Source organism: Podarcis melisellensis (assembly GCF_964234715.1).
Source record: "Podarcis melisellensis genome assembly, chromosome: 8".
Classification (NCBI taxonomy): Eukaryota; Metazoa; Chordata; class Lepidosauria; order Squamata; family Lacertidae; genus Podarcis; species Podarcis melisellensis.
The window spans coordinates 9,465,696-9,488,644 of record NC_138540.1 but is presented as its reverse complement, the minus strand read 5'-3'; the positions used below and the strand labels follow the sequence as shown (position 1 = coordinate 9,488,644).

The 22,949-nt window shown below is 47.7% G+C and overlaps 1 protein-coding gene across 2 annotated transcripts in view; it reads right to left on the bottom strand.

The window, feature by feature from the left end:
• Positions 1–2,241: 2,241 nt before the first annotated feature.
• PTPN11 (protein tyrosine phosphatase non-receptor type 11) overlaps positions 2,242–22,949 on the bottom strand; it is a 31,183-nt gene continuing 10,475 nt past the window's right edge. The window contains exons 4-17 of one of the 2 annotated variants that reach the window (XR_014171267.1): positions 21,780–21,972; positions 20,315–20,431; positions 19,257–19,370; positions 16,269–16,365; positions 14,504–14,583; positions 13,194–13,352; positions 12,779–12,910; positions 10,335–10,489; positions 9,820–9,887; positions 7,622–7,773; positions 6,855–6,967; positions 4,155–4,258; positions 2,301–3,015; positions 2,242–2,270 (exon numbers count right to left, since the gene is read on the bottom strand). Coding sequence is in view for 1 of the 2 variants with exons in the window: in XM_081923244.1 (XP_081779370.1) it covers positions 4,186–4,258; positions 6,855–6,967; positions 7,622–7,773; positions 9,820–9,887; positions 10,335–10,489; positions 12,779–12,910; positions 13,194–13,352; positions 14,504–14,583; positions 16,269–16,365; positions 19,257–19,370; positions 20,315–20,431; positions 21,780–21,972 (1,453 nt within the window). In the remaining variant the exon portion in view is untranslated. Of the gene's footprint in view, positions 3,016–4,154; positions 4,259–6,854; positions 6,968–7,621; positions 7,774–9,819; positions 9,888–10,334; positions 10,490–12,778; positions 12,911–13,193; positions 13,353–14,503; positions 14,584–16,268; positions 16,366–19,256; positions 19,371–20,314; positions 20,432–21,779; positions 21,973–22,949 lie in introns of both variants that reach the window. The other variant, XM_081923244.1, reaches the window with a different exon arrangement.

The following is a 22,949-nucleotide window of genomic DNA, read 5'->3' as shown; positions in this document are numbered from 1 at the left end:
CCCCAAAAAAAAACTGAACACGGTTTCAGCCCCCTCGAAATTGAAGTCAAAGTTCTCGGGAGGCAACACAATGCATTAAAAAGGTGGCAAGCAACAACATTCAGGGCACTCTTTTTAAAATGGGTATGCTTTCACCCATTCCCGTTGAGAACCATCTATCAGAAGAAACCCTGATGCAGGATGGAACTAGGCGCTTCCCAGGAAAGTGAGGTGGCAGCCAAAACTGGGATCCCCATGTCTAGTTCTCCCCTTTCATAACACGCAGCCAAACTTAACTGCGCTCTGGGGTCGCTACAGGTTTCCCTGCCAGGAATACCCAATTATTTATTTTTTGAGTAGCAAAGCACAGTACACGGGGAAACTTAGCACTGCGACACCAGGAAACAGGTTGAGGTTTTTACTCCGTATGAGGAAGGGAAGGAAGAGAACACGAAACGGGGACCCCGATTTTGGTCGCTGCCGCAGGTCCATTGTAAGGGATGGCCCTGTGCTTTAGCTTGGGTAAGTGGGGTTCAGCTCCTGAAAATTGCCCTTGTCCAACCCTTACACCTCCAGAAGCTTCATCCACCAGGATCAAATTCCTCACCCCATCCCAGTACCATCTGCTTGTAGCGACAGATGGCACCATCTGTCCAATGTTGGGGGGCTCTGTCACACACCTTTCTCGTGCGATCCCAACTACAACAAAGTCTCTGCTAATGCTAAGGTGAAATTTGAGGACAAGGCAAAAAGGGAGCTTCCTCTGTTACCGACTAGGCTGAGGCGTAAGATGCAAAACTTCAGGCATAGCTGCTTACAGGAGTTCCAAAATTTGAAGTCAGAAGATAGGGCAAAAAAATGTGTTTTTTTATTTTATTTTATAAGGACAGTAAACGTTGAAGATTTCCACTCCTCCTGGTTTTCCGTTCAATCAAGCTGAACTCGCAACGAGCATGGCTGTGTGCACACTGTGATTCTGAACAAAGTGGCGGGGGAGAAGGATTCAACTTCAAGAGAACCTTTCTTTTGAAACAAAACAAAACTAGACAGGGTTCTAGTCCTCAAGTGCACAGGCAACAGCAGCTGAAATCTCAGAACCTCAGTGGAGGGCAGGGGAATCTAATAGCCCCATTACTCTCTCCATAATCAGCAATGCCAGTAAAAATTGGGGAGGGGGGTGTAGTTAAAACTACAGAACCAATTATTAGAAGTCAGAGAAATTATGCAAGTTTGCTCCATTTACATCATTTAGACTGCAGAATGCAGTTTTTCTGGGTGCACATTTTTTAAAAATCCTAATTGTGTTTAAGAATGCTGTACGCACAGCCAAGGCAACAAGAGGCTGATTTCCCAACAGCGCTGCCTTAAAATTAGGTTTTTCCAGCTCTGACCTAAGCAAGTCAGCTTCCCATTCAGCCTCAAAGGGAAAAACAGCCCTTGGAGAACATCTCTGGCTTATGCTGCCAACCAAAGGCCTCGCCACCTCACCCCACTGATCCGAACCTGCCACCACACCACCCCAAACCCCGCAAAGGCTGGACAAGGAAGGTGTTGTCCTGCTTCCAGGATGGGCTACGATTTCAACGGTCACAAAAGGACCACTTAGAGCAGTGTTCCCCAACCTTGGGCCTCCAGCTGTTTTTGGACTACAACTCCCATCATCCTTGACCACTGGTCTTGCTAGCGAGGGATGATGGCAGTTGTAGTCCAAAGACAGCTGGAGGCCCAAGGTTGGGGAACACTGAGAAGCTGAACGCCACTCCACCGACAGGGGGGGGGGGAACTACACCAGCTGGGGAGAGATGGTTTCGGAGCTGGGAGGCAGGAGGGGAAAGGCACTTTGAAATAAAAGGCAGAATGTTAACCACAGAACATCTACGCTTAACGGAATACGCTGCTAAGACATTTTGGAAACCAGATCTTCCTCCGCCCTCACAAGGCAACGTGAAGCAAGAGCTCCCCTTTCACACGGCCGAGGCGACATTCAGGGAAACGCAACTGCCGAAGATCCAACCGCTTGCCCCTCTTAAGGAGAGAGGGCGGAGAACACAAGAAAAACCCCAGTGGGTCATTCCGGTCAGTTTAGTTCAGTGTCCTGCTTTTAATACACCACCTGGGATGCTCACAGGCGGGGCAGTAAAGGAGATTGCTCCCCAGACGAGCCTCGGATAAAGAGGCTGGGCTGCTTACTCCAGAACGCCACCAACATTGTGATCACAGAATCAGAGTTTAGCTACCATTCCCTTTCTCTCTCTCTCTCTCTCTCTCTCTCTCTCTCTCTCTCTCTCTCTCTCTCTCTCTTTCTCTCTCTTCCCCCCAACCACCCGAACCAAAACACTCAGAATTCAGCAGCAACCATCTTAACAGTTGCCCAGCAGGCTCTAAGAAACAAACTAGTTTTCTCTAGTGCAAACCATGCATCATTGGCAGTTCTAGAGAAGCAACATCGTTTCCAAGAAAGACAGACACCTTGAGGACTAAAGTCTTGAACAAATTAACTGATCAACGTGCCCTGTTCCAGAACGGTCACTGGCTCCTCACCAGAAGCAGGGCCAAGAGTAAGGGGGGGAACAAATGTCTAATTAGCACAACTGACACACACACACCTCCAACAACGAAAAAAGTATTAGTTTATCACCTGACGTGCTACTTGATTTCTTTTTTAAGTATAAGAAACGGATTTTCCTTTAAAAAAAAATATATCTAATTGGAAACAGGTTTAAAACCTCAGCATCTAGGAGAGAGAGAGAAAAAAAAATGTTCAAGTACAACAGAATATTGGTCTGCACTGGAGGAAAAAAAACCGCAAGTTGAATGGAAACAAAACAAAATCAGGGACTGTAGAAATCAGACAACGTTGAGAAAAGGCATTAGGAGTTTCTCCGAAAGATAGTCTTAAGTTCCGCTTATTACTGAAGGGTTAAAAACACCATAAATAAGAGGCTCTATGCAGCTGTCAAAGTCCACTCCTCTTCATGGGACGCTTCTCAAGTCACTTGGCTTCACTTTCTTAGAAAAGAAAATGGTATTTCAGTTCTGTAAAGGGAGAAAAGAAGAAAGAGCCTTTAAACATATGCTCAGGCTCATCGCCGTTCTTCAATTCAGAGGGGAATCACACGCAATAGGAGAGGAACTAGAAGTAGGTCCCAAGTGGCTGACTGGAACTCAAATTTGGGAACCAGGAAGGTGAAACGGGGATGGAGTATTGGACTGAGCCTGGACAGACCCAGATTCAAATCCGCGCAGCCACAAAGCATGCTGGGTCATCTTGGACCAATCTCTCTCGCCCTAACTTACCCCACAAAGTTGTTGTGAAGATAGGAGATACTGCCCTGAGAACAGGGAAGGTAGAATCGCACACATGCTGGACTACCTCATGCCTTACTCCACAATATACAGAGAGGGCGCTATAACAGGGGATTGGGGACTGCAACTCCCATACTGCCCTGACCAAAGGTCATGGATGATGGAAGTTGCATTTCCAGCATCATCTAGGTGGCCACTCCTGTCCTGGAGCTGCCTGAGCTTTGCAGCTTTAAGGACTGCCACGCTAATCTATGGAGAACCTGCTTCATCTTGAGCCAGATCAATGGCCCACCCAATAATAATAATAATAATAATAATAATAATAATAATAATAATAATAATTTACACCTCGCCCATCTGGCTGGGCTTCCCCAGCCACTCTGGGTGGCTTCCAACCAAATATTAAAATACAGTAATACATCAAACATTAAAAGCTTCCCTAAACAGGGCTGCCTTCAGATGTCTTTTAAAGAGAAGATAGCTGCTTATTTCTTTCACATCTGAAGGGAGGGCATTCCACAGGGCAGGCGCCACTGCTGAGAAGGCCCAGCCTGGTTCCATGTAACTTGGCTTCTCGCAATGGGGGTAGAGACGTTCCTTCCGATATACTGGACCGAGGCCTTTTAGGGCTTTAAAGGTCAGCACCCACACTTTGAATTGTGCTCGGACACGAAAGACTAGCAACATGTCTTAATGGGTGCCAGCTGGAAGTCGTTCCCAGCCCTGCTCCCAAGGTTCTTTCACTGGAGCACATGAGAAGTGAATCTGGAAATGCAAGGCTGTAGTTCGCTTGCAGCCTGCACACACACCTGATCCCCATTAACGTGCAACCCTCTGCTAAGCCCCGCCACAACCCGAGTCGGACTTGCCTTCCTCACAAGGAACGCTGCTCATTTCATCTCATCTGAAGCTTTTCTGCTGCTGCATCAGACCAACGTTTTCATAGACTCTCATGGCATTGTCTTCCCTCATCCTGGAGGGAGAAGCAAAGGGGTTTTAAAATCCACTGGAAACAGAGAAGAAAGACAAGGTTTCCGCGGATGCTGTTTCCATTTGTTTGCTGGGTGGCTGGGTCACTCAGAACAGACTTCGCCAATCGGATCCTCTCTAAATGTTTTGGACCACACCTCCAATGAGCCATGCTGGCTGGCTGGCGCGGATGGGAATCATGGTGCAAAACATATGGAAGGCTCCGTGGCGCAGAAGAAATGTGCTTTATGTTTCCTAAAGCAAGAAAAGCAGGATTTAAGCTCAGTAAAAAAAAACTACTGTATTTTTCGCACCATAGGACACACCGGACAATAGGACGCACCTTGTTTTAGAGGGGGGAGAACAAGAAAAAAAAATTCTCTCCCTCTCTGCCCAGCGCCCCTTCAGCGAAGCAGCAGGAGGCGCTGCACAGAGAGGGGGAGAATTTCCCCCCTCTTGTTTTCCCCCTCTAAAACAAGGTGCCGTTTAAGGTGCGTTCAGACGCCTTCAGGCAGCTACCTTGGAAGCCTGGAGAGCAAGAGGGGTCGGTGCGCACCGACCCCTCTCACTCTCCAGGCTTCAGGTTCCTTTCGACCTGCTCTTTGGGGCTGGCGGAGGGAAGCCCACCACCAGCCCCAATGAGCAGGTCGGGGAGCAGCGGAAAGGTGCGCGGCTATAGAGGCTCCTGCCATAGACTCATGTCACCTCTCCAGCCGGGAGAGGATCGTGGGGGGGGGGGGGCTTCTTTAGCCCGTGCGCGCTCTCCCGGCTGGAAAGGTGGCGCGTGGCTATAGAAGCTCCTGCCATAGCTGCGTGTCACCTCTCCAGCCGGGAGAGGGTCGCTGGGGGAGCCCCGTGCGTGCTCTCCCAGCTGGAGAGGTGGCGCGCAGCTATAGAGGCTGCTACAATAGCTGCGTGTCACCTCTCCAGCCGGGAGAGGGTTGCTGGGGGCTTCTTTAGCCCCGCGCGTGCTCTCCCAGCTGGAGAGGTGGCGCACGGCTATAGAGGCTCCTGCCATAGCTACGTGTCACCTCTCCAGCTGGGAGAGGGTAAGCGGGTCTTCTTTATACCCGAGCGCGCTCTCCCGGCTGGAGAGGTGGCGTGCGGCTATAGAGGCTCCTGCAATAGCCGCGCGTCACCTCTCCAGCCAGCAGAGGGTCGCGGGGCTATGCTGTCTTCGCTCCATAGGACGCACACACATTCCCCCTTCGTTTTTGAAAGGGAAAAAGTGTGTCCTATGGTGCGAAAAATACGGTATAAACTTTGCGTTTATTTGTTTTTTTAAAAAAGCCTGCAGAGACACAGAAAATCTTTCTGTGATGAGACCATTTGTTTGCAAACTTTTCAAGGCTGAAGCACAGGTGTGGGTAGGCCCCTTTACATTATAGCTCCAAAAGGTTTGCTCTACTTACAGTGTAAGAGAAGCCTTGCCAAATCTTTCCATGTGAATAAAGCCACAGTGCCTAGGCATTTAGGTAACAAGGAAAGGCAGCCTCTTAATGGTGCACAAGGACAGGAATGACCCAGGAGAGTCCACCTTCTGCATTTTTGCTTCCAGTGCAATCCTGGGCCTTCCTTCGCATGGATAAGCCCAGAGCAGTGGAAGATAAAGTCATCCCAGTTGTGAAAACTGCAAATATGCGGCCTTTGAGGTGTTAACACCTGAGGAAAACCTTGGAAACAGAATCTTATCTGGAAGGCTGCATATTTTTTATCTGCTTAGATGAAAAACTTAATAAATAATAATAATAATAATAATAATAATAATACTACAGTGGTGCCTCGCAAGACGAAATTAATTCGTTCCGTGAGGCTCTTTGTATAGCGGTTTTTTCGTCTTGCGAAGCAAGCCCATTGACAGCTTAGCGGATTAGCGCTATTAGCGGTTTAGCGGCTTTTAGCGATCAGCTGTTAAGCGGCTTATCAGCGGATCAGCTGATAAGCGGCTTAGCGGCTTAGGAAAAGGGGGGAAAGGGGGGGGAAACCCAAAGGAACTCGCAAGAATTTTTCGTCTTGCGAAGCAAGCCCATAGGGAAATTCGTTTTGCGAAGCGCCCCCAAAACGGAAAACCCTTTCGTCTAGCGGGTTTTTCGTCTTGCGGGGCACCACTGTAATAATAAATAATAATAATAATAATAATAATAATAATAAATAATAATAATAATACTGTAATAATAATAAAAAATAATATATTGGTTCCTTGTAAACCTTGCTGAAATTTACTCTTTGCAATTGCAATGGTATTTTGCCGTCCTTTGTTGGAAGTTCCTTCTCCTCATTAATATACAGTCGTACCTTGAAAGTCGAATGGAATCCGTTCCGGAAGTCCATTCGACTTCCAAAACATTTGGAAACCAAGGCGCAGCTTTCAATTGCAGGAAGCCACGTCGGACATTCGGGTTTCCAAGACCGTTTGCAAAACGGAACAGTCACTTCCAGGTTTGCAGAGTTCGGGAGCAAAACGTCGCAAGGCGTTGAACTTCCAAGGTACGACTGTATCACTGTCACAGTCATGTCGCTTGCCTTTGCATCTGGGGGCTGTGATGTCGAACTTTGCCCTTGCATGTGATCTTGGAGAGGGAAGGAGATCATCTACTTACTCAGGGCAGGTCGGAGTTGGAGTACAGGGTGGGAGAGGACTCTGGTCTCCACTGGCCTGGTCTGCTAAAGAATATTTAATGTTTGTATACTCGTGGCCTTTTCTCTTACTCTTCTGAAAGGGAGAGAGACAGAGAGCACATGGAGGCAAGGGAGGTCACTTATTTATCATATTAGTTTTATTATTAATTAAATTTATCAGTTCCTTTTTTCCCCCCCAAGGTAACTGAAATACACTCACAATAGGTAAAGGTACCCCTGCCCGTACGGGCCAGTCGTGTCCGACTCTAGGGTTGTGCCCTCATCTCACTTAAGAGGCCGGGAGCCAGCGCTGTCTGCAGACACTTCCGGGTCACGTGGCCAGCGTGACGAAGCTGCTCTGGCGAGCCAGCACCAGCGCAGCACACGGAAACGCCGTTTACCTTCCCGCTATAAAGTGGTACCTATTTATCTACTTGCACCCGGGGGTGCTTTTGAAATGCTAGGTGGGCAGGAGCTGGGACCGAAAGACGGGAGCTCACCCCGCCACGGGGATTTGAACCGCAGACCATACGATCGGCAAGTCCTAGGCACTGAGGTTTTACCCACAGCGCCACCCGCATCCCATACACACTCACAATAAGTAAACCACAAAACACAGGTGCTAAAACCAGAATACAAAGGAAAATCTGAAAGACTATCCTATTTCTAAAAGGGAAGACTGGAACTTCCCGCCCACTGGGCCCTTAGCCAAAGCGGCACCGCTTCAAAGCCCGACTTGAGGCGTTACCTGCTCCTCCTCGATCCGACGCTGTAGCGTTTCGATGTAGTGCTGCACCGCCATGTAAATGAACCGGTACTGGGCCTCCGTCTGCACCATCCCTGACCGCTGGGACCGCACCATTTGGATGGTTTTCGGGACGTCAATGTCACAGTCAACGCCTGGAGGGCAGGGAGTAAAAAGGATCAGCAGGACAGGGATGCCCAGGCAGGACCTGAGAGAAATCCCTTCCAGCCACACTCATTCCGGCTGAGGTCACACCTAAGCTCCCAAGCCAGCAGCAGCTTATGCCGCAGCGAAATAACTTCCACTTCTGCACTGACGTCCAAAGTTCCTGAAGAGCAGCAATCTAGGCTGGGCAGCGTGGGAGTGAGGAGGCAAGGATGGCCTTGCTGGGTTAGACCAAGGACCCACCAAGCCTTGCACCCTCTTCTCCACGGTGACCAACCAGAAGAGGCCTCGAGGAAGTGCCTCTAGGACTTGGGTCTCAAGAAGAGACTGCTCCTGGGCCTGGAGGCTCCATTTTGTTCTAATTTCATTTGTTTGTAGGCTCCATTTGAAGCAGCTACAGCACCGTATTTTTCGCTCTATAAGACGCACCCGACCATAAGACGCACCTAGTTTTAGAGGAGAACAGGAAAAAAACATTTTCTCTCCCTCTCTGCTCAGCGCCTCTCCAGCAAAGTGGGAGGAGAAACAGAAGGGGCTCTGTTTCTTCTCCTGCTTCGCTGAAGGGGCCCTGCACAGTTTTCCCTCTCTGCGCAGCACCCCTTCAGCAAAGAGGCAGGAGACGCGGAGCCCCTTCCATTTCTCCTCCCGCTTCGCTGAAGGGGTGTTGCGCAGAGAGGGAAAGCTGTGCAGCGCCTCTCCAGGGAAGTGAAGCCAGGAGAGCAAGAGGGATCGATCCCTGTTGCTCTCCTGGCTTCAGCGAACGCAATGCACAGCTCAGGAGGCTTTGGGCGGCTATCCCTGAAGCCAGGTGTGCACAGATCCCTTTTACTCTCCTGGCTTCAGTGAAAGCTGCACAGCCTGCATTCACTCCATAAGACGCACGCACATTTCCCCTTACAGTGGTACCTCGGGCTACCTACGCTTCAGGTTACATACACTTCAGGTTACAGACTCCGCTAACCCAGAAATAGTACCTCGGGTTAAGAACTTTGCTTCAGGATGAGAACAGAAATGGTGCTCTGGTGGCGCGGCAGCAGCAGGAGGCCCCATTAGCTAAAGTGGTGCTTCAGGTTAAGAACAGTTTCAGGACCTCCGGAACAAATTAAGTACTTAACCCGAGGTACCACTGTACTTTTTAGGAGGGGAAAGGTGTGTCTTATAGAGAGAAAAATACGGTAAGTGGAACTGCGAAGAATCTGGACAATGGAGGATTCAGGGCAGATAAAAGGAAGTCCTTTCTTATGCAGGGCAGAGTTAATCTCTGGAACTCAATCCCACAGGAGGCAGTGATGGCCACTAACCTGAGTGGCTTTAAAAGAGGACAGGAGAAATTCATGGAGGAGAAGGGCTATTGGTGGCTACCAGCCAGGATGGCTGTGCTCTGCTTTCGTGGCCCATCAGCCCTTGCCGCCAGAAAGCCCATGCTCCCATCTGCCTCAGCATAATAATAATAATAATAATAATAATAATAATAATAATAATAATAAATTTATTTATATCCCGCCCTCCTCAGCCGAAGCCGGGCTCAGGGCGGCTAACAACAATCAAATAATCAAACAGTCAAATAATCACACATTCTAAAAATATTTCATTATAAAAATTAATTAAAATCAAATTGACGGCAACCGATTAAGCAAAATTCTGTGCAGGTTGCCAGAGGAGGGAGTCAGGCTGCGCCCTGACCAAAGGCCTGGTGGAACAACTCTGTCTTGCAGGCCCTGCGGAAAGATGTCAGGTCCCGCAGGGCCCTAGTCTCTTGTGACAGAGCGTTCCACCAGATTGGAGCCGCAGCCGAGAAGACCCTGACTCTAGTTGAGGTCAGCCTAACCTCTTTGAGGCCTGGGACCTTGAGGATGTTATTATTTGCAGACCGTAGGTTTCTCTGTGGGGCATACCAGGAGAGGCGGTCCCGTAGGTACGAGGGTCCTAGGCCGTATAGGGCTTTAAAGGTTAAAACCAGCACCTTGGTTGGCTGGGACTGATGGAAATTGTAACCCACCAGACAGGTGAAGGCTGACACAAAAGCAGAGACTCACCTTTCTCTCTGATTATGTCAATGAGAATATCTATCACAATGAATGTTCCGGTCCGGCCGATTCCAGCACTAGGAAGGGGGGGGAGAAAGAGGGAAAAACACAGACACACAACTTATATTTCTGCTTCTTTTGGCTTTGAAAAATGCTGCGCTTAAGAGCAAAGGCATAGCCCAGGGGTCAGCAACCTTTTTCAGCCGTGGGCCTGTCCACTGTCCCTCAGACCTTGTGGTGGGCCAGACTATATTTTGAGGGGGGGGAATGAATGAATTCCTATGCCCCACAAATAACCCAGGGATACATTTTAAATAAAAGGACACATTCTACTCATGTAAAAACACCAGGCAGGCCCCACAAATAACCCAGAGATGCATTTTAAATAAAAGGACACATTCCACTCATGTAAAAACACGCTGATTCCCGGACTGTACGTGGGCCGGATTTAGAAGGTAACTGGGCTGGATCCAGCCCACAGGCCTTAGGCTGCCTACCCTGGCAGAGCCCAAGCATCACGGTACCTGCAATGGACCACGACTGGGCCAGCATCCGAGATGTTTTCTTGCTTGTGATGAACCTCTTCTAAGAAATCTAGAACTCCTCCAGGATCACTGGGGACTCCATGGTCAGGCCAGGTTCTGAAGTGATACTGCCAGACTGTTCGTTCGGTGTTGCCCTGGAGAGACGGCACCCAAATATCTTTCCCTGCCTTTTAAGGAGTACTTTGGGGGTGGGGGAGATGAGAAGGAGTCATCTCAACAGCAGCACCCCAGTTACAGAAGAAGCCCCTCCCTCAGGAGATCAGACTGGCCCCCCCCCAACATTATATGCATTCCTGGCAAACCAAGGCCTGTTTTCAGAGGAGAGATTCAAGACAGATGGAAGAAAGTACTTCCCCACACATTGCATGAACTACGGAACTCACTCCCACAAGAAGCAGCAATGGCCGAAACTTGTGGGGCTTTAAAAGAAAACTGGACCAATTCATGAAGGAGAGGGCTCTCAATGGCGACTATCCCCGATGACTATGCTCGGCCTTCATGTTTGCTGAAGGAACATCTCCAACCCCATCATTCTGCCCGGACGCTGAGGTCCAGTTCCGAGGGCCTTCTGGTGGTTCCCACACTGCAAGAAGCAATGCTACAGGGAACCAGGCAGAAGGCCTTCTCGGTAGTGGCACCCGCCCTGTGGAACACCCTCCGATCAGATGTCAAAGAAAAAAACAACTACCGTATTTTTGCTCTATAAGACGCACCAGACCATAAGACGCACCTAGTTTTTGGAGGAATAAAACAAGAAAAAAAATATTCTGAATCTCAGAAGCCAGAATAACAAGAGGGATCGCTGCGCAGTGAAGGCAGCGATCCCTCTTGCTGTTCTGGCTTCTGGGATAGCTGCGCAGCCTGCATTCACTCCATAAGACGCACACACATTTCCCCTTAATTTTTAGAAGGGAAAAAGCGAGTCTTATAGAGCAAAAAATACGGTACCTGATGTTTAGAAGATATCTGAAGGCAGCCCTGTTCAGGGAAGTTTTTAACGTGTAACATTTTGATGTATTTTTAATCCTTGTTGGAAGCCGCCCAGAGTGGCTGGGAAAACCACTCTATCCCTGGTTGGACTGGAGGGCCATTGGTTCTTCATATGTTCTTATGGCAGTGTCTCAGACCTACCTAACACACGCAAATTCACATTTTCCCTTTCTTTTGCTTTCTTCTTTTTATATAAAAAGAGAAAGCTTGGGGCATGAAAGCCCTTGCTCCCTTGCTAAATGAAACCTCAAATTATTGTTATTTCTATAGTCACATCTGTGCAGTTGCAGCTTTTCCCAGTCTGGTGCCCTGCCAATATTTTTAGGCTCCATCATCCCTAGCCGTTGGCCATGCTGACTGGAGAGGATATGAGTCCAACAGTATGTGGAGCGCACCTGAATGAGGAAGGCCATATTATCAGGTGTTGATCCTATGGCATTCATGCACCTGTGGGGCCTTCAGAGGAGCAGAAGCACAGAGAGAGAGAGAGAGGGAGGGAGAATCCCTTGCTTGGAGCATCTCACAATCCAGTTTTCAATAGGAGGGGGAGACGAATGAGCAGGCAGAAAGGGAGGGACAATATGGGCATCCATAGGATAGCCTGAGTCCATGCACTGGTAACCTCAAGGCTGGATTACTGCAATGTGGTCTGTGTGGGGCTGCCCTTGCAGTCTGGTTTGGAAGCTCCAGCTGGTACAGGATACAGCGGCCAGACTGCTGATGTGACGCCCTTGCTAAAGCATCTGGGCTGGCTGCCCATCTACTGCTGAGCCAGGTTCAAGGTCCTTGCATTACCGTATTTTTCCGTGTATAAGACTAGGTTTTTCCCCTTAAAAATAATGTCCAAAATTAGGGGGCGTCTTATACATGGATAGTGCTGAGGGTGGATTTTCTTAAATCTGAGTCCCCCAAAATAGGGGGCGTCTTATACATGGGGGTGTCTTATAGACGGAAAAATACAGTAATTTACAAAGCCCTGAACAACTTAGCTTCAGGGTACCTTATATCCCAGTTCAATCACTAAGATCATCTTCAGGAGCACTGTTGATCGTTCCCCAAGTTGGAGAGGCTTCTTTTATGCCATTGGCCCAGTTCTGTGGAACTCCCTGCCAATGGAGATTCAGCAAGCACTTCCTGGGTCAACTTTTAAACAACCGCTAAAGACTTTTCTATTCTGCCAGGCCTTTGCCAATCCTTTGTTAAGGATTTCCAACCGTTAGCTGACTTCGGATTTTATCATTTTTATAGGGTTTGGGTTTTTGTACTATTGGTACAAACTGCTCTGATTTATTTTTTTTAATGATTAGCCGTATGTATACAAATAAACATTTACGGGACAGAAGCGGGCTCTTCTTTAGGTCTGGCTGCTACCACATTTGAAGAATACGAGCCAGAGGCTGGCCAGAACTAAAGAAATAACTTCACAGACTTACCTGCCCAACCTTTGAAAGCTTGAGTTCCCGTAACGTGTAATCATGGGCCGCACTCTCTTTGACATTTCGGACGCGCATCACACCGTATTCCTTTAGGGCGTGTTCATCTGGCCAGTATTTTACGCACTTGCTCTGGAAAACAAGACAGGGTGGTGGGCTGCTGGTTTCGTCAATGTCAGCCAACTGAAGTTCTCCATATGTTTTGGGCTATAAGTCCCATCAGCCCCAGACAGCGAGGCCATATGATGTGGAGGCTGATGGAAGTAAATCAAATCTACCCTGAGACGAAAGCTCATACCAATAACAAACTTAGTTGGTCTCTAAGGTGCTACTGGAAGGAGTTTTTTTATTTCGTTTTGATATGCTCAGAGGCTGATCAGCATTGCAAGACCCCTGAGAGGCGTGGGCTCTTTACCTTTCCCCTCTCAACTTCTTTTGTCGTCATAACGATCACGCGCGAGTTCTCCTGGAACACCATCCTCCAGAAGTCGTTGACGGTGTTCTGCAGGCAGCCTTGGGTGGCAATGTAGCTTTTCTTGGGCTTTGCATTGTTGCACTTGGTTTCAAACTCCGGCTGCAAAATAAGAATAATAATTAAGTTCTTGAAATACTATACAGTGGTACCTTGGGTTACATACGCTTCAGGTTACATACGCTTCAGGTTACAGACTCCGCTAACCCAGAAATAGTATCTCAGCTTAAGAACTTTGCTTCAGGATGAGAACAGAAATCGTGCAGCGGCAGCAGGAGGCCCCATTAGCTAAAGTGGTGCTTCAGGTTAATAACAGTTTCAGGTTAAGTACGGACCTCTGGAACAAATTAAGTATTTAACCCGAGGTACCACTGTATTGTCACTTGTACAACTTGTACACAGTGAGATTGCACACTGTTATAAGCCACTTGTCACCTAAAGGGTCGACAAGCAACTTACAGCGAAATATATATATACAGGCATGAATACATTATTTCATAGAAAATGGGGGGGGTCATATAACATGGGCATGTCCAGCAGGTCGATCACGACCTTCCGGTCAATTGCCTTGCATCCATGGACTTAGTCTCCCCTAAGAAAAGCTCAACAACTTTTGCTCCCTCCAAAAAAATGCTCACAAGTTTGCCTGGCAATGACAATGGGTAGATCGCAGACAGCATTTCAATACAGTGAGCAGATCGCAGTCTCTTGGGAGTTGATCCCCCACCTGTAGCAGTCCAGTCTAAAGAGAAGACTCCCTGAAAAAGACTCTGATGTTGGGAAAGATGGAGGGCACAAGGAGAAGGGGACGACAAAGGACGAGATGGTGGGACAGTGTTCTTGAAGCTACCAGCATGAGTTTGACCAAACTGTGGGAGGCAGTGGAATGCCTGGCATGCTCTGGTCCACGGGGTCATGAAGAGTCGGACACGACTAAACAACAACAAAATTTTAACTTATCCCAGGATTGGCCCTCCCCTACCCACACCAGACAGGTAATAATGTTGTTGTTGTTGTTTAGTTGTTTAGTCATGTCCGACTCTTTGTGACCCCATGGACCAGAGCACGCCAGGCACTCGTCAAACTCATGTTGGCAGCTTCGAGAACACTGTCCAACCAACAGGTAATAATGGGGTCCACTAACTATCTGGTAGGGTATGCTCCTCCAGACTCACCCCTCCCCTCAACAGTGAAGATTAAGTCTGCAAGTCTCCCAGAGGCAGGAGGGGAGGGGTCCCCACAAACCCCCTTACCATGATAATATTGGCATTTATGTAATCAGAAACAGGCTCATTCGGATCACCGTCATGAAGGACAACTCTGGTATGGTCAACTGGAAGGAGGGAAGAGGAAAACAAAGACGCCCCTTATTAAACAGCTACAACCAGCAATTGCTAAGTCAGATATTATTAGTCCATTGCTACCCAGCTGGTTGCCTTGGGTGAACCACAGTTGTGCCCGGGCAGCCAGGGAAAAAAGCATTACAGAAGTTTATCCCCTGTGTTAGAGAGAACGTGAGCTGGAAATTTCTCTCCAGGGAAAATGAGCTAATTACACGGCAGATTTCATGCTAAGTTGAAAACCAGTCTTACCTATCATGACTGGCTGAGGTTAGGTGGAATGGGAAAGCAGAAAGGAGGAGAAACTGCCTCATTTCTTTTCAATTTCTCCTTCCTTCTCCTACCTGCCTTCTCATCCGTACTCTAAGCCAGCCTGCGATGGCCAAATGTGATAGCCACACACATCCCTCCCAAAGTTACACTAGCCAGAACCTTGTTAGTATAAGTCAACAGTCAGTGGTCTTGTAAGGCAGTCTTTCCCAACCTTGGGTCCCCAGCTGCTTTTGGACTACATCTCCCATCATCCCTAGCTAGCAGTACCAGTGGTCAGGGATGGTGGGAAATGTAGTCCGAAAACAGCTAGAGACCAAAGGTTGGGAAACACTGTTGTAAGGTACCAAAAGCTTTCTGGGAAATGATTTATAATGAATTGAATAAAATGTTTAAAGTAACTTTTATTAAAGAACCAGAAGCTTTTCTTTTAGGGATAATCGGTACAGAGTTACCTAAAGACCCCAAAAAACCACCACCCCACCCCTGTTTATGTATGCTACTACCGCAGCCAGGATCATTTATGCTCAGAGATGGAAAGAAGATTCTGCACCAACCAAATAGGAGTCACAGACTAAATTAATGAACTATGCAGAAATGTCAAAACTTTAGGGAGCAATAAGAAACCAGGAGAACCAAAAAGCTTTGTCAAAGACCGGGGGAAATTTGTGGATTATCTGAAATGTTTTTGTACACATATGTTCATTAGCAGGATTAACTTAAAACCAAGCAGTTGAAATTCATGTTAAAGGAAAACCAGGGAGTAATTAATAATTGGCATAAGGAAGGAAATGCAGTGTTACAAATTTTAAAAATGTAAGAACCCGCAAAAGGGGTGGTGCTAGTAAAAAAAACCACATGTTTATTGGGAAAATATTGGATTTGTTAAACTTCTTTAAAAAACAGGGGGGGGGAATATTTTTAAAAAAATATTTATGAGTCAACAGTCTAACAGTTTGGCCTTGTCAGCAGTCTGGCCACAGCATTCTGGACAAGCTGAAGTTTCCACGTACTTTTCAAAGGAAATGTTTGAACACTGTTCGGCTCAAAAAACTTCCATTAACTCCAGCCAGCATGGCCAATGGCCAGTGATGGTGCGAGTTGAGAGCCCCAGCCACATGAGGAGGGAAACTCAGCCAGATGGGTGGGCTAATAATAATAATAATAATAATAATAACAACAACAACAACAACAACCAGGCTGAAGAGGGCCTGCCAAAGGTTCTCCAGAGTGGCATTGAAAGGGGCGTCTCCTGCTACCAGAGACCCTTTTAACTGGAAGTGCCAGAAACAGAAGGCTGTGCATTCTCACCAACAGACAGGAGAGCTCAAAGGTTAAACAGGTGAATCTTACTGGCCAGGAATCTCGGCTTTGAGGAAGAGGCAAGGACAGAGCATTCAGTACTCACAGGGCAAAATATTCTTGTATCTGTTCTTATTCTTGTTCTCCTGCCGCTGGCCCTCTTTACGGCTGTAGAGGAGTTTGCATTCTTGCTGCTGGAGAGTCTGCACAAAGAACAAGCAGGGGATCCAATGAATGTTGCAAAGTGTTTACCGCCTCCCCCACCAGCCCCAGCCCCGAATTTCACCAGGACGTGCCCATCCTGCTCATCGTGGGCCAAAGACACAAAGGCAAGAGCCAAAGAAACATGCCACTTCTTCGGTAGAAGAAGATTGGAAGAAATTTAAAGACTGTTTACAGAAACATTGTAAAGTTAAGGAATGTTAGAAGGATGTCGGAATGAAGTTATGTGGTTTTAGCAGTAATGTTATAGAATTAAGTAAAATTGGACTATGAATGGGTGAGAATGTAAAGTTACAATATATCAAGATAAAAGCAAAAATGGAAAGGATTTGCTGAAATAACTAATTGAACAAGAATACAAAAAAGGGAGGTGTGAGGAGGTCAGGGAAACAAGTAAATGAAAGATAAGATATGGAAAGATGGATTTGTTTTTATTTTTCTGTACTTTGTATTTTCTGTTTTCCTTTTCTCTTTATTTTTGTAATTTTTTGAAACTTTAATAAATATTATTCCCCCCCCCCCAAAAAAAGAAACATGCCACTATGAATATCCCAGCGGAGATGAGGGTGGACCCTGATTACAAGAGCCTTGTAAGCAGCAGCTGGATAACCATGGCCGTGAACCAACACTATGCATTTTTATAGAATTCCACAGAAGGCGATGACAACCCAAAGTCTATTGAGAAAGGATTTACGGCGATGTTAACGTTTTGCAAAGCAGCCCATATTCCAAAGCAGCAGAACACAGGGCACCAAGGATGAAAGTTTCACACAAGTAATCCTTGCGAATACCAGTTGCTGGAAGCCAGGGGAGGGAAAGTGTTCCTGTGCTTAGTCCTATTTGCCAGTTTCCCATTAGGGCAACTGTTAGCCACGGTGAGAACAGGATACTGGACAAGGTGGGCCTTTGGCCTGATCAAGTAGATTAATATTATTAATATTATTATTAATAATAATATTTATACCCCAGCCATCTGGCCGGGCTTCCCCAGCTACTCTGGGTGGCTCCCAACAGAACACTAAAAACAGAATAAAACTTCAAACATTAAAAAGTACATTCAGATGTCTTCTAAAAGTCCGATAATTGTTTATTTCCTTGACATCTGATGGGAGGGCGTTGCACAGGGCGGGTGCCACCACCGAGAAGGCCCTCTGCCTGGTTCCCTGTAACCTCACTTCTTGCAGGGAGGGAACCACCAGAAGGCCCTCGCAGCTGGACCTCAGTGTCCGGGCAGAATGATGGAGTTGGAGACACTCCTTCAGGTATACTGGGCCGAGGCTGTTTAGGGCTTTAACGGTCAGCACCAGCACTTTGAATTGTGCTTGGAAATGTACTGGGAGCCAATGCAGGTCTTTCAGGACCAGTGTTATATGGTGTCGGCAGCCATATAAGTTTCTTGCTTCAGGAAGAGCTGTTGCTCACAAGCCATCACAGGCAGCTAGCCAAGTGCTTTGCCGATCGTCTTGAAACTGCTGTGGCCCCGGGGAAGATTCTGGCTGGGGTTGGAGGAGGGCACCAGAGAGCCGACCAGGCACCAGGCTGCGGGTACAGGGTCCTTCACTCCTGTGGCAGGGATGTCTGGAGCCAACAGCCCTTTGGGGTAGTTAGCAATGCAGAGAGCTACTGTGGAACACCCTCCCATCAAATGCCAAGGAAATGACTTTTAGAAGACAGCTGAAGGCAGCCTTGTTTAGGGAAGTTTTTAATGTTTGATGTTTTATCATGTTTTTAATATTCTGTTGGGAGCCTCCCAACATTATTAGGGGTGGGGGAGTCCTGCTCCCCAACCAAGGACATCTTAGGTTCCAGTTCTAGGAAGGGCTGAACCCTAACGAGGTTAAAACACATATAAGGGCTCCTAGGTAGTATCATAGCTGGCCTGGTTTGCCTCCTTAAAGGTAAAGGGACCCCTGACCGTTAGGTCCAGTCACAGACGAATCTGGGGTTGTGGTTCTCATCTCGCTTTATTGGCTGAGGGAGCCGGCGTACAGCTTCCGGGTCATGTGGCCAGCATGACTAAGCCGCTTCTGGCGAACCAGAGCAGCACACGGAAACGCCGTTTACCTTCCCACTGAAGCGGTACCTATTTATCTACTTGAACTCTGACGTGCTTTCGAACTGCTAGATTGGCAGAAGCAGGGACCGAGCAACGGGAGCTCATCCTGTTGCGGGGATTCAAACCGCCAACCTTCTGATCGGCAAGCCCTAGGCTCTGTGGTTTAGACCACAGCACCACCCGTGTCCCCTGGTTTGTCTCCTTAACCAGGTTTAAAAACAAGGTGCTTTTTTGGTCACAGAAAACCAAAATGCCTAGTGGGTCTCTCAAGCTGGGAAATAGCCACTGAGTCCTTAGGAAGAAGAACCCAGAGAAATTCATCGGTGCCATGGCTCCCTCTAGTGGTGCCGCAGCGATGCTATGGAAAGCTCTTACCTTTCCACCAAAAAACCAGCAACCTCACCCAGAGGCAAAGAAAGCCTGGGAAGGCAAAGTTCGTTCCTCAGAAGTGCCTAAACTCTAAGAGCAACTCACAACCATTTTTCCGAGTTGCATTGAAAGGCTGAACATGCACAAGAAACAAACAGCAGCCCAAGCGACGAGCTGGTAAGTTCAAATCAATATGCAAAATCACAGATGCACGCAAAACAGCTCCACACTCGCCACACTTTTAGTTAAGAAGAGTCAATGGCTAGATCAGGCCCATGGCCCTTCTAGTCTAGCATCCTCTTCCCATGGTGGCCAACCAGTTGCCCCAATGGAAAAACCTCAAGCACAATTCAAGCACAACAGTCCTTTTCCCTCCTGTGGTTTCCAGCAACTGGCATTCAGAAGCACTTACTGACTCCGACCATGGAGGAGGACGACACCGCTTACCTCGAATTCTTCCCAGAAGCCTTGTTTGACTTTGTCGGTGGTCTCTGCCAGCTTGCTCAGTTCTTTAACACGGCTCTCGATCTCTGCTGCATTGATGCGGGTGGTGTTGAGGGGCTGTGGAGGAAGAAAGAGAGGCAGGTGAGCATAGACGTTTTTGTGTATAGGCGCCATCCCTGGGAGGGACACGGGTGGCGCTGTGGGTTAAACCACAGAGCCTAGGACTTGCCGATCAGAAGGTTGGTGGTTCAAATCCCTGCAACGGGGTGAGCTCCCATTGCTTGGTCCCTGCTCCTGCCAACCTAGCAGTTCGAAAGCATGTCAAAGTGCAAGTAGATAAATAGGTACCACTCTGGCGGGAAGGTAAACAGCATTTCCGTGCTCTGCTCTGGTTCGCCAGAAGCGGCTTAGTCATGCTGGCCACATGACCTGGAAGCTGTATGCCGGCTCCCTCGGCCAATAAAGCGAGATGAGCGCTGCAACCCCAGAGTTGGTCATGACTGGTCCTAATGGTCAGGGGTCCCTTTACCTTTACTTTACCATCCCTGGGACAGAGCCCCCATGTAAGATCCATTCATACTGTATGGAAAATGTTCATGTGCTCCAAATGATGCACCCATTTCCAAGAGTTTGGATTCAAGACCCATTCATCCAGGTTGGGAGCTGTAAGCAGAGTTTTGGGGGGGGGGCACGGTGGCACCTGGCCCTTGCATTGACTTCCAAAGCAGTGACCTTTATAGTCCTTTCTCCAAAGTCAAGATCAGGGCAACGAAGGGGGGAAACATACATTTAGAAGGGCATGTTCTATGAATGTAAGTTTCAACTGATACTGTGCTCTGAAAGGAGCCAGCCATCAAACGCCAGGGATTGAACCTGGGACCTTCCGCTTGCAAAGCAATGCCCTGCTGAGGATCTGAAGCCTGGAGAGGGAAAGGATCCACATAGAAGGGCTCACTCTGCAAACAAGAGCACACAGGCACACACGCTCACTAGGGCCATTGCAGAGGACTGGAGCCCATCCCTCTCCAAAAATGCTAATTACCGGGAGCTTTTCTTCCCACCTGCTTCAGTTGAAGGACAGTCCCCAGGGTTTCCACCATGGGGTTCTTCTTGTAATGCTCCACAAGGTCTGTCAAGGAGTCAAATCTCTCCCCTCCGCCAACATCGTACTTCATATCCTTGGAAGGAAAGGAGAAGAGACAGGCGCTAGTTAGCTATGCACGCGGGTGCCCGGTATTTGCATAATTTATTCTAGGCCAGTCACTTTTAGAAATTATTTTCCATCTATCAAGAAAATCAATTCAGGCTGCATAAATCTGCATATGACTAAAAACCTAGCCTCAGCACACACCAAAAAGCACATTTTTTTATTCTTTCAAGATGCCATCTTAGGAGGAGGATTTCTCTTTCCTTTTATCTTCATTATTCTTTCTTTCTTTCACTTTTGTTTTCCTTGGTCTCCTCTGCTCTAGGTCTTTATTGGGATTATACAGACACAAAGGTGATGGATGGTCAGTGAAGGACACTGCATAAAAGATCTCCCAGGGAGGGAGGCTCAGAGAAGAAAGAAAAATTCCCAGGTGAAAGCTGCGAGGGTCCACCCTTTCTGTGTGAGACAAGAACAAAGACCTACCTTCGAGAGAGGACTCTTTTCTTTTCTTTTCTTTTCTTTACTTTTCTTTTCTTTAGCTGTTTTTATTTAGATTACCTTGTTTTTGATTGTCTTGTATTACACACAAAAAAACTTTAATAAAAAATGGGGGGGGGAATACAGTAAAAAAATCCTCCACTACAGTCAAACCTCGGTTGTCAAACGTAATCCATTCTGGAAGACCGTTCGACTTCCAAAACATTCAACAACCGAGGTGCGGCTTTCCGGTTGGCTGCAAAAGCTTCTTGCATTCAAACAGAAGCCGTGTCGGACGTTCGGGTTCTGAAAAACGTTTAAAAACCGGAACACTTAGATCTGGGTTTTCGACATTCGGGAGCCGAAACGTTCCAAAACAGAGGCATTCGGGAACCAAGATTTGACTGCAATTAGATGCAGAGAGGGACGTGGGTGGCGCTGTGGGTTAAACCACAGAACCTAGGACTTGCCAATCAGAAGGTTGGCGGTTTGAATCCCCGCGACGGGGTGAGCTCCCGTTGCTCAGTCCAGCTCCTGCCAACCTAGCAGTTCGAAAGCACGTCAAAGTGCAAGTAGATAAATAGGTACCACTCCGGCGGGAAGGTAAACGGCGTTTCCGTGCTCTGCTCTGGTTCGCCAGAAGCGGCTTAGTCATGCTGGCCACATGACCCGGAAGCTGTATGCCGGCTCCCTTGGCCAATAAAGCGAGATGAGCGCCGCAACCCCAGAATCGGCCACGACTGGACCTAATGGTCAGGGGTCCCTTTACCTTTACCTAGATGCAGAGAACCAGAATGCAAACTTTTCTCCTCCATTAAAGCACACCCAGAAATTGCTCCAGAAATTTCCTCCTCCAGGCCTACAGCTTCTTTGCCTCACCCACATCCTCATTCCTTTACCTGGCACCGGATCATGACATGCGTCACTTTGGACTTCCCATCGTTGCTCTCTCCTTTATCGTCCCCCGTCCGAACGGAAAGGACAAAGTCTCCCGGGTGGCTCTGGCTCTCGCGGACAAGAAAACTCCCGTGTTTCCCTTTTTCTGTCAACAGCTTCTCCGCTTCTTTTCCAGAAAGGTGCCCGTGAAACCACCTTTGGAAAGGCAGCAAAATGAGGTGAGTCGCATCGGGCCAACACACTAGTTGCCTGCACTCGGCCAGTGGGATAGAAAAGCTAGGAGCCAAATGGCTTCCAGGACCTGGGTTGCGGGCGCCAAAACAGAATGTCTAGTCGCCACGGGGGGGGGGGGAATGCAATTCACATAACTGGCACATTTTTAGCAGAAATTGTTAGTGCATGTTTATTTGGTATTCACAATAAAAACATTGGTACCACAGTTTTCAAAACACTCTATTCTTTATCGTTAAACTCCTTAAGATATTGTCTGTCCTTCACATATACTTCGAAGCTTCAAATCACATACATTTCAGTCATCCTTGAGCGTCAGCCAGGCACTAAAAAATGGCACCCAGACTTTTGGAGGTGATCGCAAATGGAGAATCTTCAGGCGCAAAATGCGCCTGGCGCCCTGCTAATTTTGAACCCTGCGCTCAGCAACTGTTCCACAAACAGGCGTGATGTAGGGGTCAAAGCAGAAGTGGCCAAAATTTATGATACCTGATGCACAAGCCTTGTAAAAATACATTTCTTTTAAAAAGTGGTCACTGAAACTGGAAGGCACACATCACTCTTATGTAACACCTCTGCCCAGAAATCTGCACCAGTTGCTGATTTGTTACCAGGCCAGTTCAATATGTTGCTATTAATACACAAAACCATTAACAACTTGGGACCCATTTATGAGCCAGATGGACTTACTCCACATAGGCCCTCTACGCCACTTCAATCTGCAGAGCTGGCCCTGGTACAGGTGCCACATAACACTCACTCTGCATTTGTAAGAAAGCAATCTTTTAGTGTGTGGGCACCTACACTTTGGAACTCCCTGCCTGTTGACATCAGGCAGTCACCTTTGCTGTACAGTACTCCTTTCAGCGCCTGCCAAAAACCTTTTTAGGCAAGCCTATTCACATACATATAATGCGGACACTTGTTTTAATCTGTTTTCT